The sequence below is a fragment of the Balaenoptera acutorostrata genome, chromosome 4, assembly GCF_949987535.1.
Source record: "Balaenoptera acutorostrata chromosome 4, mBalAcu1.1, whole genome shotgun sequence".
NCBI lineage: Eukaryota > Metazoa > Chordata > Mammalia > Artiodactyla > Balaenopteridae > Balaenoptera > Balaenoptera acutorostrata.
In genome coordinates, this window is record NC_080067.1 from 26383028 (window position 1) to 26397947 (window position 14920).

Sequence of the window (14920 nt, forward strand, 5' to 3'; positions counted from 1 at the left end):
TTTGGTTCAAACAGAGGGGTAGCCTCTCGGGGCTGTCAGCTCCCTGCTTAGGGGACTATTCAGTCGTAGCTGTCATATGCTTACCTTGTTCTGTCTCTGAGTCCCCCTGAATGCCACTCCCCGATCCCCACATCATGGGTCCACCATAATGCTGTGCTTATGGTGCATCCTGAACGCTAGATATGAACAGAGAGCAAGGAACGGGGAGGCATGCCTATTACACCCATCTCCACTGCTCAGAACATGCTCCATCATCCCATCAGCCTTCATTTACAAAACCCAAGTTCAAAGATAAAATTATTAAGAAATTCAACATGGTGACAGCAGAGATTTCAACCTAGCTCAGGGCCCTCTTGAGCACATGGCCCCCATGTACCTCTCAGGTCACACACCCATGAAACTGGCCCTACCCCATTGCCTCTACTCTGGCCACATGGGTCTCTGCAGTCCCACGTCCCTTCCTTCTGAAGGGCACTAGAGTGTGCTGCCCCCTCTGCCTGAAACTCAGTCCCCTCCCTCGTGGCCTGGGTGCCTCCCTGTTTCTCCTCCTGTGATCTCAGCTCAGCCATCACATCCTTAGCTTAGACCTCCCTGCCTGACCTGCCCAGGTCAGAAGTCTCTTAGCACCAAGAAGCCCTCCTTCAGTGCATGTATCACCATCACCATCCTTCATAAAGGTAGGTGATTATCTGATTCCTTATTTTGTTCATCACTGTTTTGCCAGTGCTGGGTGCACAGTCCCTAATAAATATGAGGTGAGTGAATGGATGAATAAACAAATGAATGTTTTTGCAACCAGAACACACAAGTCAGAAGAAGAGGTGGGATAAACGAGTGTGGCGTGAATTCTAGTTTTTGTGTAAAGGGAGCTAAGTCCCATCTCAGTCTGAACTGGTGCAAACTAAGTGAGCATGGCGTAGCCCTTGTGAACTTCACTGTCTCTTCTAGGAGGTAATGAAGACTTGAGGATCGGGTATCTTTACCCCTTAAGGTATACAAATCATTTTTTTGTGTCTCCAGCCCCAGCATGGTGCCTTGCACTTACTTACTCCATCCTCAAAAAATTCTGGTTCTACTGAGTTGAATTGAGCTGAATTTAGTTCGATGAAAATACGTTGCCCTGAGGTTTACTTTTTCTTACCTTCCCCTTGTGTCTGCATTTCCCCCTCCTCCTTTGTCTTTTCCTCCTTCCTCTCCTTTCTTCTTGTTCAGGATTTCTAAGCCTTGAGAACTACTTTAGGTGTGATCAAATATCTCCAACAGAAAATTACCCTCATTTCTATTCAGTTTAATTGGACTCTTCAAAGAGAAATGGGTCTTAGAATCATGGCTGTAGTTGGGCACTCCAGAGAACACCCCAGAACCAGTCTGGGCTCATTCGCTGCTAATATTCCCATATTGGCATTGATCTTGGGATAGAATCTCAAGGCAGGCATGTCAGAAATCCATCCCTTCAACCCCAGCCAATTCAGAGCAGAAATGAAAGTTGAGGAGGCAATGTAACCTATTCTCCCGCCCTGAAGGCTGCAGAGCTAGCCTTGTCCGAGAGGCAGTACTGGCCTGAGCTACAGCGATGGAATGGGAACCAGCCTTCTTGTTAGAGCCTGGCCCACAAGCTGTCTGTCTTGTCCATTATTCCACAACTACATTCGAGAAATGGCCAGGAGGGAATGTAGTGAAAATGGAGTGTTCATAATGAAATTGAGGATCGACGAAATAATAAAAAACAAAAGCCTAAAGGTAAAACTGGTATTGACTGACCATCTCAGAAAACATTGTCAGTAAGAGATCGGGGCACGCTTCCTATCAGTAAAATGGGGTGGGGACTTTCTCTCCTGAGTGAGCCTTGAGTGGGAATGTAGAATGTTACTGGAAGCAATTCCCTCGGCGGTCCCCGTAGAAGTTATGGGGCTGCTTGGAGACGGCGCGGTTGGGCAGAGAGGGCGTGGAGTTAGGACTCAGCCATACTTGGGGTTTACACCAACTTTTGCTCTGTGACCTTGAGCAAGTAATAACTCCTTTGATCCTTTTTGTTGTTGTTAATTTGTACAGATTGGTATAAAACATCTGCCTTGCAGGGTTGTTGTGACGATTAAACCAGATCACCTGGGGGGAGGTACAAAGCTCGATGCCTGACACAGAGCAGGCATGCAGTCATGTTACCCCTTCTCCTCACGGTGCCTGTTCTCTGTGGGCAGATGCTTGGTCACCCTGAGCATGAGGACCCCCTTACATTGTAGACTGTAGGCACCTCACCCTGGTCGCAGCAGTGCAGCTGGGGCAATGTCAGACCAGTCTTGGGGCATGTCAGGTAGATGTTCTCCCTGCGACATTATCTCCTGGGCCCTTTTACAGGTGACACAGTTGAAACCCAGAGAAGTCACTATAATTTGACTAAATCAACAAGTCAGTAGTGAACCTGGAATGTGACTCAGGCCCCTGGGCTCAAGCCTGTGTTTTATTCCCCAGCAGCCTATAGCTGGACACCTTGCTGCCCATGTCATGTGACACTCACACGCCCCTTTTGCACTATGAAGGGTCTTTCTGGACATCTGCACATTGTCTCCCCAAAAAGCCTGTAAGCTCCCTCAACACAGGAAGAGAACGTGTCTCAAATCTTCAGTACTTTCCAGGACATTTACTACAGGGCTTACGGTCAGGGTTCAAGAAATAAACATCCATCAACTGAGATAAAGAAGATATTTTTGTGGCCTTGTTTTAGTGCCGAGAAATAGCTATAATACACATGAACCCAGCTGATGGAGAGAAATGTATTCATTGCACAACATGGTCAGCTCTTTAAGAAGTTGGCTTTTCAGGCTCCACAGGGATTCTGGAACTCACATAAACTCAACCCCGCTGTTTGGAGAGAACATGGCAACTCCAAGTGGTGTCCCTGTCCCCGCAGGGAAGTGGTAGGTGAGAGACGTGAAGGAGGGGGGAGGGGAGAAGGGGGAGGGGAGAAGGCGGAAGGGGCTACAGCAGCACGGGGTGCTTAAACCAAGAGTAAAGGACAGAGGCAAGCAGTGCTGCTTACATTTACTGAGCAAACAGATCACCTGGGGACCCTAATTAAGTTAGCAGCTGCAAACTATTATATATAGGCTGGGTAAACAACAAGGTCCTACTATATAGCACAGGGAACTATATCCAATATCCTGTGATAAACCATATGGAAAAGAATATAAAAAGGAATATATATATATATATATATATATATATATATATATATATATATATATAATCGAATCACTTTGCTGTACAGCAAAAATTAACACAATATTGTAAATCAACTATACTTCAAAAAAAAAAAAAAAGACATCATGGACACACCAGAAAAAAAAAAAAAAAAGATGCATATCCTGACTCAGGAGGTCCAGGTGGGACCTGGGAGTCTGTATTCCTAACAAGCTCCCCAGGGATGCCCAGGCCGCTGCTTCACAGAGCACACTTTGAAGAATCAAGGATGTTGTCACAAAACAAAAGACAGTGAAAGCTTTGGCCTTTTTCTCCTTTCCTCTGCAGTCATTTGTCTTTTGACCACGGGCAAATTCCTTAATCTCATACTGGGCAGAGGGCAAGCGAGAAACCTCCTAGGAAAAGTGGCAGACTGAGATAATCAGCCAGCTCCCCTGCACGATGACCACCCACACACCCCACTTTTTCTGCCGGGTACACCAGATGGGGCACATTTCAGTTTTACCATCCAGGACATGAACGTGTTGGTCTGAGTCTCTAAAGGCCGCTTCTGCTTTGACAATTATCTGTGTGGAGGAAATGGTCTGGTTTTGGGTTTGCAAATCTGGTCCAGTCGAAGCTCTGTGTTCAGTCTGGCCGTTCTCAGGATCCCCGCTCTCTGCCTTCCATCCTCCTGCAGGGGAAATCTGTGCATTCAAGATCCATGGCCAGGAGCTGCCCTTCGAGGCTGTGGTGCTCAACAAGACGTCGGGAGAGGGCCGGCTCCGCGCCAGGAGCCCCATCGACTGTGAGCTGCAAAAGGAGTACACGTTCATTATCCAGGCCTACGATTGCGGCACGGGGCCCCAGGAGACGGCCTGGAAGAAATCGCACAAGTGAGTGACCTGATGGAGCTCCCTGGACCCCTCCCACCCCTGCCCGCCCATCTCCGTTCACACGCTGCTCTTCAGATATGCATGTGCAGTGGTCACACCATGCTGCTCTAGCCTGCCCGACTGCTGGCCAGGTCCCCAGGCCCCTACAGGCATCAGCGCGGGTCTCCTTCTACCCCTAGAATACTCCACCCCTCTGCTTCACATGAAGATACTCCTATTTTACCATCAGGACTGAGTTCAGATGTCACTTCCTCTGGGAAGCCTTCTGTCAGCCAGCCCATCCCTGCAGACCTCGTTGAGACGTTTCCCTGGATTTCTACCAGACCATGTGCTTCTCTCTGTCACAGCACTTTTCATTTGGGGTTGTAACTCTCAAATAGAGTTTAGCTCAGCGCCTAACCCAGAGTAAGAGTGGTTCAGCTCTTACTGGATGGAGTGAATGAATAGCGGAGGGAATGGGGAGATGATCTAGGGGAAATGTGTTGCCTAAAGCTGGGTAACTAGGAAGGTCAGAGAAGGGGAGGCACTTCTCTGGGGTGGATTCATCTCAGAGGATCGGAGCAAGGACAGGTAAAGGGGTCTCAATGGGAGGGAGGACAGAGCACTCAGACAACAGCCACCTCGGCCGTCTTGTGGCTTCTCTACTCTCCTGACCTTGGGACCTGAGTCAGTACCCGTGGGAGGTGTGGGAGGATGGTGCGAGTCTTTCTTTACCGCCATCTCCTCCTTCCCGTGTGTGGTCCTAGGGCCGTGGTCCATATCCAGGTGAAGGACGTCAATGAGTTTGCTCCCACCTTCAAAGAGCCGGCCTACAAGGCCGTCGTGACAGAGGGCAAGATCTACGACAGCATCCTGCAGGTGGAGGCCGTCGACGAGGACTGCTCCCCGCAGTACAGCCAGATTTGCAACTACGAAATCGTCACAACTGATGTGCCTTTTGCCATCGACAGAAACGGTGAGTGTCCCGAGAGGCCCCGGTGAACGGAAGCAGGGAAGCAGCTCCACCCCCCACCCCTCTGAAGGCCAAGGGAGGGCTCTGAATGCACTTGGCAGGTGACGCCTCCCTTGCTATCCCTGATGTAGGCTCTGTAACCCAGAACTCAGCCCTGCGCTAGAAGGGATGACCTTACGTAATCGGCAGCCCGGCCAGGTCTAAAACACCCCAGAAACCTCCTCAGTGAATAGTCTATAGAACTCACAATGCCACGCATTTGGATACTGAAGACAGGTTGGTTTTCTGCTAGAATTTTCCTGCTGTCATCCAGATGTGAGCCATGCCATCAACTCCGCCACATCTGAGTTTCCTGTATAATACGTTGTAACATGAGCCACACCACAGCAATCTGCTCCCGGACAGAGAGAAGCTAAAAGAGAAGGTGCAGATTTTGGAAACACCGTCCAAGCTATAGATCCATTCAGGAATCTTTAAAGCTCTTGCCAAGGGTTTTTGAGAACCTCCACCCCAGTGAGAATGAGGAATGAAAGACCCCTCCCACCACACTCCAATCTCAAACTAAATTTACTGAACTGAAAACAATCGTAGAAAGCCATTTGGTTATTTCCCCATCACCGTTATTAAAAAACTCATTGCAGTGTAAACACCACAGCCGGAGGCCCAATCAACTCAGCCCACTTTAACTGTAATTCTCAATAACTTGATATTAATCAAGTATATTGTTTCATTATTAGCATGAGTGTGTGGGTATGCGTACATTATCCTCACTTTGTTTCAAATAGGATTTAACTGCTCAGTGATGGGAAAGTTGCAAAACCTGAGGCTCATCCACACCGTAAATGTTTATTAAGTGCCAGGCACAGTGCTGGGAACTGGGAATAGAGATAGAGGGGAAGTCAAAACAGAAGTGGGCCTGCCCACATGGAGCTTACCATCTAGCAAAAAAAAAAATCAAAATAAAAAATAGAAAGTCAGGCAGCGTCAAGGGTGAGGGTGGTGCACAAAGCGTGCCATGAACCAGGGTTAGGCAGCGAATTAGCCCTCAGCCTCCTGGTAGCCAGTGCCTAGAAGGAAATACCATCAGTCACCTGCTCGCAAATCTTCAGTGCTTCCCGTGTTTCTTGGTGTTGAGACCAGGGAGAAACTTACCCTATGACAGAGTCTTCTGCATCCTGAGAATTGCAGCATATTCCATAGGGCATGGAGGCCAAGGAGAAACCCTCATTCTTGGTCTCCTGGAGTTTATGATCTGTCTCAGAAGATGAAACCAATATTCGTCAGACAAAATGGTAATAAGGAATTTTCCTTAAAAGATGCTCAAACACGTGGCCAGTGTCAGTTACACACCTGGACATCACTAGATGCTAAGTGTGTAGGACACAAGATCAACACATGAGAAAGCAAAGGAGAAAATACTGGACTTTAAAGTTTGGTTCAGGACTAAGAAGCAGGTAATTTCAATTAGAAGAACTGCTCCTGATAGCTTTTCCTACAGGCCCTATGAATTGGCTGGCCTGTCACCACTACACAGACATACATGACACACGCACACACGTACACACACACACACGCCACTCTACAAAATATGAAACAACTGCTTTGTATGTTTCTGGTCCCTTATGATCAGTCTATGTCCACAAGAGCTGTGGAACTTGGAGTGTGACAAGTCCTTGCTGAAGAGCTAGACTGGACAGGGGGGAGGGTATCTGGAACAAGTGGTCAAGCTGCCCTTGGCCTCCTGCCTTAGTTCTGGAGAGCCACGACCCGGGAGAGAGGAGATGCAAATTCCTTCACCTGAGGGTAAACTGCCCCAGTCATGAAGATAATTACTCACCTTGATGAGCCATTTCACTAACATGCCAATTTATTTACTTAGCTGTCTCATTAAAAGTGAGTAATGGTTCTTCGCCAGGCCGGCACTCCCGGGGAACGTGACCCCCCTCCCCGCCCGCCCCGCCCATGGCGAGGTTTACAAAAGCAGTTCTCAAGTAACAAAGGCAGGACCTAAGGGCAAACACAGAAGCAGCTCCCATTCTAATGAGCTTCCCAGTTGGCCCTTATCCATCACTTCTCCCAGTGACTTTCCCAGCTCCTTGAAGAAGTTCTTTGCATGCACATTAGAAAAAGTACTGCTGGGCTTCCCTGGTGGCGCAGTGGTTAGGAATCCACCTGCCAATGCAGGGGACACGGGTTCCAGCCCTGGCCCGGGAAGATTCCACATGCCACGGAGCAACTAAGCCCGCGCACCACAACTACTGAGCCCACATGCCACAACTACTGAAGCCCGCACACCTAGAGCCCGTGCTCCACAACAAGAGAAGCCACTGCAATGAGAAGCCCACGCACCACAACAAAGAGTAGCCCCGGCTCGCCACACCTAGAGAAAGCCCGCGCGCAGCAATGAAGACCCAATGCAGCCAAAAATACAATAAATAAAATAAAATAAATTAATTAAAAAAAAAAAAAAGAAAGAGTACCGTTGAGTTGGGCTCCACTCATTCAGGCCCCAGGACTTTTTCTTTTAGTGCAAGACTCAACCTCTTCCAACCAGAAGTCTTTGGCCTCCCTTCCCTTGAATTTCTCCCCTGAAAAATCATGGCAGTAACAGTCCCTGCCCCATTGTGGGGTAGTGAGGCCTCCGGGAGAGGCAGTGCCTGGGGATGACGATCACAAGGTACTTAGCATATAGTGTTCCATTCGTGGCGCCATGATTATTAGATGTTTACCTGGGTGACTGGGACATGAAAGATATTCATTCCCCATGGATTTACAGACTGAAATTATGAGCAAATACCTGAGTTGGTGGCATTACCTCCCTCTTGGGAAGTTCTGGATCCATTTCAGATGGCTTCCAGACCCCCATCTTCTAGCATTTGGCTGGTCTCTCTGAGATTGATAGGGCTTAGTTCCTCACTTCCATTGAACTGATGGAAAAACTGATGCCTAAAGCATGAAGAGCTGGCCATATAGCACCTGTCACCCCAGTGGTGGAGTGGGGACTGGAGCCAGGTCCCCTGAGTGTTGGTGCCAAAGCCTTTTTGGCAGTGATATTATCACTGTCCTCAGTGACATTTGACAGGAACGCATGGCAATGGTATTTAAGTGCAAAAATACAAAGTTGTGTCTTAATCCTATGCCTACCACTCTGTGTATGTGTGTGTGTGAGAGGGAGAGAGAGGTCCTTGACAAGTTACTTAAACCTGGCCTCAGATCCTCATTGTAACATGGGAATTCAGTACTGTGCTCAGCCAGGGGTGGGAATGATGGCTGAGGAAGCAGCAGGGCTGTCAGTGACACCCGGTCTCCACTTGGCAGACTTTTCTACCTTCCAAGCAGTGGTTGGTCTCATGCAGCCTCTGCTGAGCCCTCCGCAGGCTGCCCTGGTGAGTAACAGGCGTCGGACACCTATGAGTACAGCGTGTCCTCAAGTCTGTCTGTTCTCCAAGTACATGAAAAAGCTTCTCTTCCACCTGAATAGAAGAAAAACGCACGTCCTTTGTGGAAAACAAGGGAAGCATAGAAAAGTATGAAGAAGAAGTAAGTCACCTGTAATCCCACCAAAGAGAACCACTACTGACATTTTACCAGCACTTTTTCTGTGAAGTTCTTGAACAAAACAAGGCCATGCTTTCCTTGCTTTTCTTTATCTTCCCCTTTTCGCTTCACATTCGATTGTGTGGATTTTTTCCATCCATAAACATGCTTCATGATTAGCACTTTTAGCACGAACAGCAGTCCATCTAAGCAGAGAATCAGGCTTAGCTTGTCTCTTACTATTGGGCATCCAGTTTCTTTACTCTTTTTCAATGTAATAAATAATGCTTAGATGAACATATTTGCACCTTTGTCTGCAATTTTTATCATTTTTTCTGGAGTCAGTTGTTAGACGTGGAATTGCATGGCCAAAAGGTATGAACACCTGCAAAGTGACTGGCTTGCATAGGTTTCCAACAGGGCAACTCTGATTTAAATTCCATCAGAAGGAGGGTGCAGGTAAGTGCACTTGTCTCATTGCAACCCCTACTCCACCTGAGGTTTTATAAAATACCTTCACTATGACACATGGTAGGTACGGATAGTTCTTTGAAAGTTAACCTTCCCAGGTTCATTTGGAACAGAGAAATAAGCCCAGAGATCAGTACTCACCTGGGTTAACTGTGGACTCAGTTCTCCTGAGAAGGCACCACTAGGAGAAATCATTCACGTGTGGGGAAAATAATACAATTGTCACAGAAGCAAAAAGGATGGCTGTTTCTGATCTTTCAAAATGTTTTTAAATGTGTGACTTAGCCAAACACGACCCTTCCCTCTACAACCATCAGTGAAAATATTATACTCTGATGCTTCAAATTCTGTGCTCTGAAACCCATTCTCCCATGCGTGAAGTCGGTGGTGGTGGAGAAAGTAAAGTAGTTTCTCAGTCTCATTAAGACTTCTTACAGAAGGGAGGTGCCGTAAATTGAGCCAAGGATTGCAGGCTCGTGTGTTTATTTTTATTTTTCTACCACAATCAATAGTGTTTGGTCTGCTGAATGTCACACGGACAGTAAACCCTGAGCCTTCGTCTTCTACGACGTGTATCTTTTGAGAGCCATTTAACTTTAAAGAAAGTGAAAACCTTTTGTTCAAAATTCAATTCGATGTTGCTGAAACATACTTCTCGTGGTCCTATTACAGTGCTTCCACCTGGCAGAAGTCCTCCCCTGTGATGGCTTTAACCATGAACTAATTTGTTAACAGAAGCCACAGGGAATGTTACCAACCCCATACTGAGCTGTTTCAGATGTGCTTGGGGCCCCGAGCTGAGAACGAAACAAGTATTTGGAGAAAAAGGAAAGGGATTCTGAACATCCGCCACGAGGCCAAAGATACAGCAAACACATTTTTATTCAGAGATTCTTGACTGGCTTTGTTAAAGGAAACTTGACTTCCAATCACTGGCTGCAGTTGCATTTTTAGAAACAGTCCAGAGCAGATAGCAGAAGAAATGATTCCAATTCTTGGTCCAATGTCTTGGGCAACTTCGTACCCCCTGACCCTCCACACCCTTACATATGCTCACATTCGTAGCACCTGCTCATGGCCTCGTGCTGAGTACTGTCTTACTAATATTGAGTGATGGGTGGATGAATTTTTCCTATCTTTAACACATGATGTGGCTTTTCTAATTTTCCAAACTTTCTTGGGTTAGTCCCTGTTGTCTCAATTTGCATGAACAATATACATCAGTCGGAATGGAAGAAAGCTCATTAAAAAGTCTCCCCTTAGTTTTGATGAAATATAAAAACATACCTGAGTCACACAGACATAGAGAACAGACTTCTGGTTGCCAAGGGGGTTGTTTGGGATTAGCAGATGCAAACTAGTATTACATAGGATGGATGAACAACAAGGTCCTACAATATAGCACAGGGAAGTATATTCAATATCCTGTGACAAATCATAATGGAAAAGAATATGAAAAAGAATGTATATATATATGTATAAATGAATCACTTTGCTGTACAGCCAAAATTAACACAGCATTGTAAATCAACTATACTTCAATAATTTTTTTTTTAATTTTAACAAAGGTGCACAAAAATGAAATATATATACCTGAGTCAGCCATTCCATGTTTGTGTATTTGCTTGTTGGTTTATTTGGGGCTTTATTGTTTTTTTAACATCTATATTGGAGTATAATTGCTTTACAATGGTGTGTTTTAGTTTTTGCTTTATAACAAAGTGAATCAACTATACATATACATATATCCCCATATCTCTTCCCTCTTGCATCTCCCTCGCTCTCACCCTCCCTAACCCACCCCTCTAGGTGGTCACAAAGCACCGAGCTGATCTCCCTGTGCTATGCAGCTGCTTCCCACTAGCTATCGGTTTTACATTTAGTAGTGTACATATGTCCACGCCACTCTTGATTTCGCTTCTGGCAAAGGATGATGATATCACTTGAATTCTAATTTGCTGTCAGCTCTACCAATGAAAAAAAAAAGCCAGAATGAAATTATTCTCAACAAAGGGAGACTTTAATCTCCGGGAATCAAAAAGTAAAAAGTATTAAATGCACATCAGGCCTTGATTCATTTTTTGAAACCAAAATTGTATTTCAGCAAAAATAGTCAATTAAAAGTTTGCTCATTAATTGTCAAATATTTATTTCTGAACCATAATATCAAACCCACAGGAACAAAAACACACAAATGGCTCAGAAACAATGTCTGGTCTCTCTTGGAGAAGAAAAATGTCTTTGCCACCAGGGCAAGGAATCTGTTATTCTGTGTAGCTTTCAGAAGAGAGGTCACATGTTTTCTCGTATTGATTTTACTTCCTATTTGGTAGCAAAATAATGTGAGAAGAGGCAATGAACATTCTTGGCGAAGAGCCCAGATGTTAAAAAGTACGTGTCAGGACGTTTCTGAATTCCATCTTTTTCCCAGAGATTTCATGTCAGATGAGCATATGTTGCCCTACATTAGGGACACAGCCTAATGTAGGGTTAGTTTGGTGCAGTTTAGGGTGGTCTTCTGTAGGGTTAATGTTGGCGCAGTTTAGGGTGGTCTTCTGACGACCCCGTACTTAACACAACCAGTTGGATTCCAGATGTGTGTGCAGAATTACCTGGCAGTTCCGTTCCACAGCTGGGGTGGCTCCGGCCAGTGGTTCCTGAGAATCTGCCACCAAGGCACAAGCAGGCCACATGTGGAAGCCACATCCCTACTTGCCCTAGTCTTTACAAAGAGATAGGGAAAGGGGACATTTTATTCTGGTGAAGGTTGGAAGAGGGCAGAAGGGATTTTGAAGAACTGCAACATGGTTAACTTGATCTGAAATGATTTTCAATGTCCCTGTATCTTCAGGCAATGTCAGGAACACGGAGAAGCTGAGCTATGACAAGCAACGCCAGTATGAGATCCTGGTGACCGCCTATGACTGTGGACAGAAGCCTGCAGCGCAGGACACCCTGGTGCAGGTGGACGTGAAGCCAGTTTGCAAGCCTGGCTGGCAAGGTGGGCCTGCTCTCGTCAGTCCTGTTGGGTGAAGGCAGCTTGGCCAGGTGTATAGGAGGTGCTGGACTTGCCCTCCAATCATCACAATGCATCACTAGAGGAATTTGTAAAGCACAGGCACTCTGCTGTGAGAAACAGAGTAGCCTGTTTGTTCTTACAACTCCTGGGAGGTGTAGTACCCCCATTTTACAGCTGAGAACGTCCAAGGCAACTCCTCTAACTCGTGTGCCCAGTTTGTCCAGTGTGCCCTTTCTCAAGTCTCATGACATCTTCCTATCAATAGGAATTATCCCACAGTGCTCAGGAGAAAGGGTCAATTCACTTTACCTAAGGGTTCGGAGTTCAGCTGGTGCATTTCAAGTTTTGATAATTGCTCAGCACCTGGGGAAGGTTGCGTGTTCCTTGGGCTTGCACAGAGGGCATACGGGCAGAGGCTGGAGATCCAGAATCCAGCCTCTGTGTTAGGGGGTTTCTAAAGTGTTGGCTCTGGTAATGGAGAAGCAATGGCCTTCGATGGAGGTGGATATTTGTGCTAGTTTAGATCTTTTAGGATGCAAAGACAGAAGGTTCAGGTTACCCTTTGAGGATGGAGGTGTAGCAATGAACTAAGCGGAAATAAGGATGGGAAGGTCAGCTGCAGAGATGGAGCTCGCAGAGGATTGGTTGGTTTATGGAATAACAAGAGCTCTTGTGGTGGCACCAATAGTTCTGGTGGCCGAGCAGGGATGCTGGAGTTATCTCTGTGACACCATTTTGGTTGTTGATGCTGTCGCAGGGTTCTGCTTACACATAACTTAGGGCGCTCCATGGTTTCATCCACTTTGTGCCTTCTGTCTGCTGCCTTCCCTTCATACGTCTTTAAATCTTCAGGGCCCCTGTTAAATTCTTTCTCTTTCTCTTTCTCTATCTCTATCTCTCTGTATCTTTCATTCTTAACTCCCCAAGAGAGGGTGCGATTAGCTGTGTTGGTCATTCATGTCCCTACGGGACAGGCTGATGCCAGACCACATATAGGTCACTGGTCAGACTTTGAAAGGCTGCCTTTTAGTCAGGCATTAATTCCTAATCCAATTCAGCAGGCCAGACTGGCAGGACCTCATGGTGCAACACAAGGACACCTGAGGACCCACCTGGGTCATTGTCCTCAGATCGTCCCCTGCACAACTTTATCTTCCTTAATCTTGCAACTAGAAAGATGGGAGGGGGTAATTAAATCCACCTCTGGAGAGAACCGGAATCATTTGCCTTTGAACAAAGTAGACAAGGTGAAATTCTGAGTAGAGGAGACACAGCTAAGACATATGAGAGGTAAAGAACAAAGGAGAGTCTTCTCTGTGTCCGTCTATTTCAAGCAAGAGACAGAGAAAAAGGAACAAGCCAGAGTGGGAAACTGTGTGTCCCTGACCTCAGGGGGCCTGAACTCTGGTTGAGTGTAATTCACTAGACCCTAAGGACCCTGAGGGCAGGATTCTGTCTCTCTTGTTCACAGTGGAATTTCTCAGGTTTAGCACATGTCTGGCCCCAATGGTAGGTGCTCAAGAAACAGTCATTGAATGAATGAAAGAATCAATGAATGAATGAAAAGCTATTTGAGTGAAGAAGAACTCATCTTGTTTTATTTTGACGCATAACAACTGGCCCCAGGGAAAGTCTCACTTTTGAAAAGAAAGCCTGGAAAGAATATAAAAGCTCTCTAAACACGGAACAAGCTCACAATGAGGTTTAAAGTGAGGAAAGCAAAACGCAAAGCCATATCTGGAGAATGGTCCCAATCTTTTTTGTCTTTGATAAATGAGACACCTACAGATTTGGAATCACATTGAAATATATTTAAATGTAATTTCCTAATGGAGTTTGTACTTGTTTCAGTGTTAAATGTATGTAAAGTAAAACGTGTTAATAATGTTTCATTCTGCGTGTGAAGAATGCATGGGGCCCCTACCTCGGGGCATGAGGCTATTTTCAGCTCTAGACAGGGAGGTCCAGGAGGCAAGGATGCTATCCATCTACTGGTGTGTCTGCAGCCCCAGCACAGGGCCAGGCACAAGGCAGGTGATTGGCAAGTGCTGAATGCATGAATGAATGGTGAAAAATGTACCTTTGTGTGGAACAAAGACAAGAGGGAAGCAGCACCTCCCTGCACCTGCTCACCGTGCCAGGCAAAGCGATGTAAGCAGGTGTAACATCTGGACCAACTACTTGATGGTGGCTCCCTGCCTAAGTCTGCCAGCCTTGGGTGGGAGAAGCCGACTCTGGATTCTGCGTCACCCCCCTCCTCCCTCTAGCTCACCCACTGTAGACAGCCATTAGGTCTGTCTCCCCAGCCATTGTCCCAGCAGGCTTTCAGATCACAGACAGGTCCTCCAAGTTCTCAGATATGTGTGGTGATGGTCAAAGTGCTTTCCTGGCACTCCTATCCCAGCCCCCAGACCTAGAGAGGAATCTTCCATCCTACCACCGTACTGGTCCACTTTACTCCTCCACTTGGGCAACCGCCACTTCTGACCAGCCCATCTTGGGGCTGTTCTCTCTTCTACTCCTGGCCAGGGCTGCAGCCTCAGAGCTCAAATTTCTCCTTTCTGCAGGGAAGAGCATGACCACCGGTCCCAGATATGTGTCTCCTGACCAGCCCCTTCTCCCAGCTTTGTGGAGCAAACTGGAGTGAGCCATGTTTTACTGGGTTGCTTTTTGTTTGTTTGTTTCGTTTTGTTTCGTTTTGCTAACCACAGATGAAGCAGGCTGTTCCTCACTGGGAGAGGCCATCCGGTTCCTAGGGGAAAGGGCTGGTTCTTCCTGAAGCAGGTGTTGGGTGAAGGCTGCACTGTGTAAAATAGGAGAGGAACAAAGAGACGGGAGGCCATTCAGGGCGCAGTGAACAATGTCAGG

The 14920-nt window shown here is 46.6% G+C and overlaps 1 protein-coding gene across 1 annotated transcript in view; it reads left to right on the plus strand.

The window, feature by feature from the left end:
* The window catches only part of CLSTN2 (calsyntenin 2), a 643531-nt gene that overhangs the window by 481202 nt on the left and 147409 nt on the right, over positions 1-14920 (plus strand). The window contains exons 3-5 of the mRNA XM_057545313.1: positions 3878-4073; positions 4820-5028; positions 11885-12034. Coding sequence (XP_057401296.1) covers positions 3878-4073; positions 4820-5028; positions 11885-12034 — 555 coding nt within the window. The remainder of the gene's footprint in view (positions 1-3877; positions 4074-4819; positions 5029-11884; positions 12035-14920) is intronic.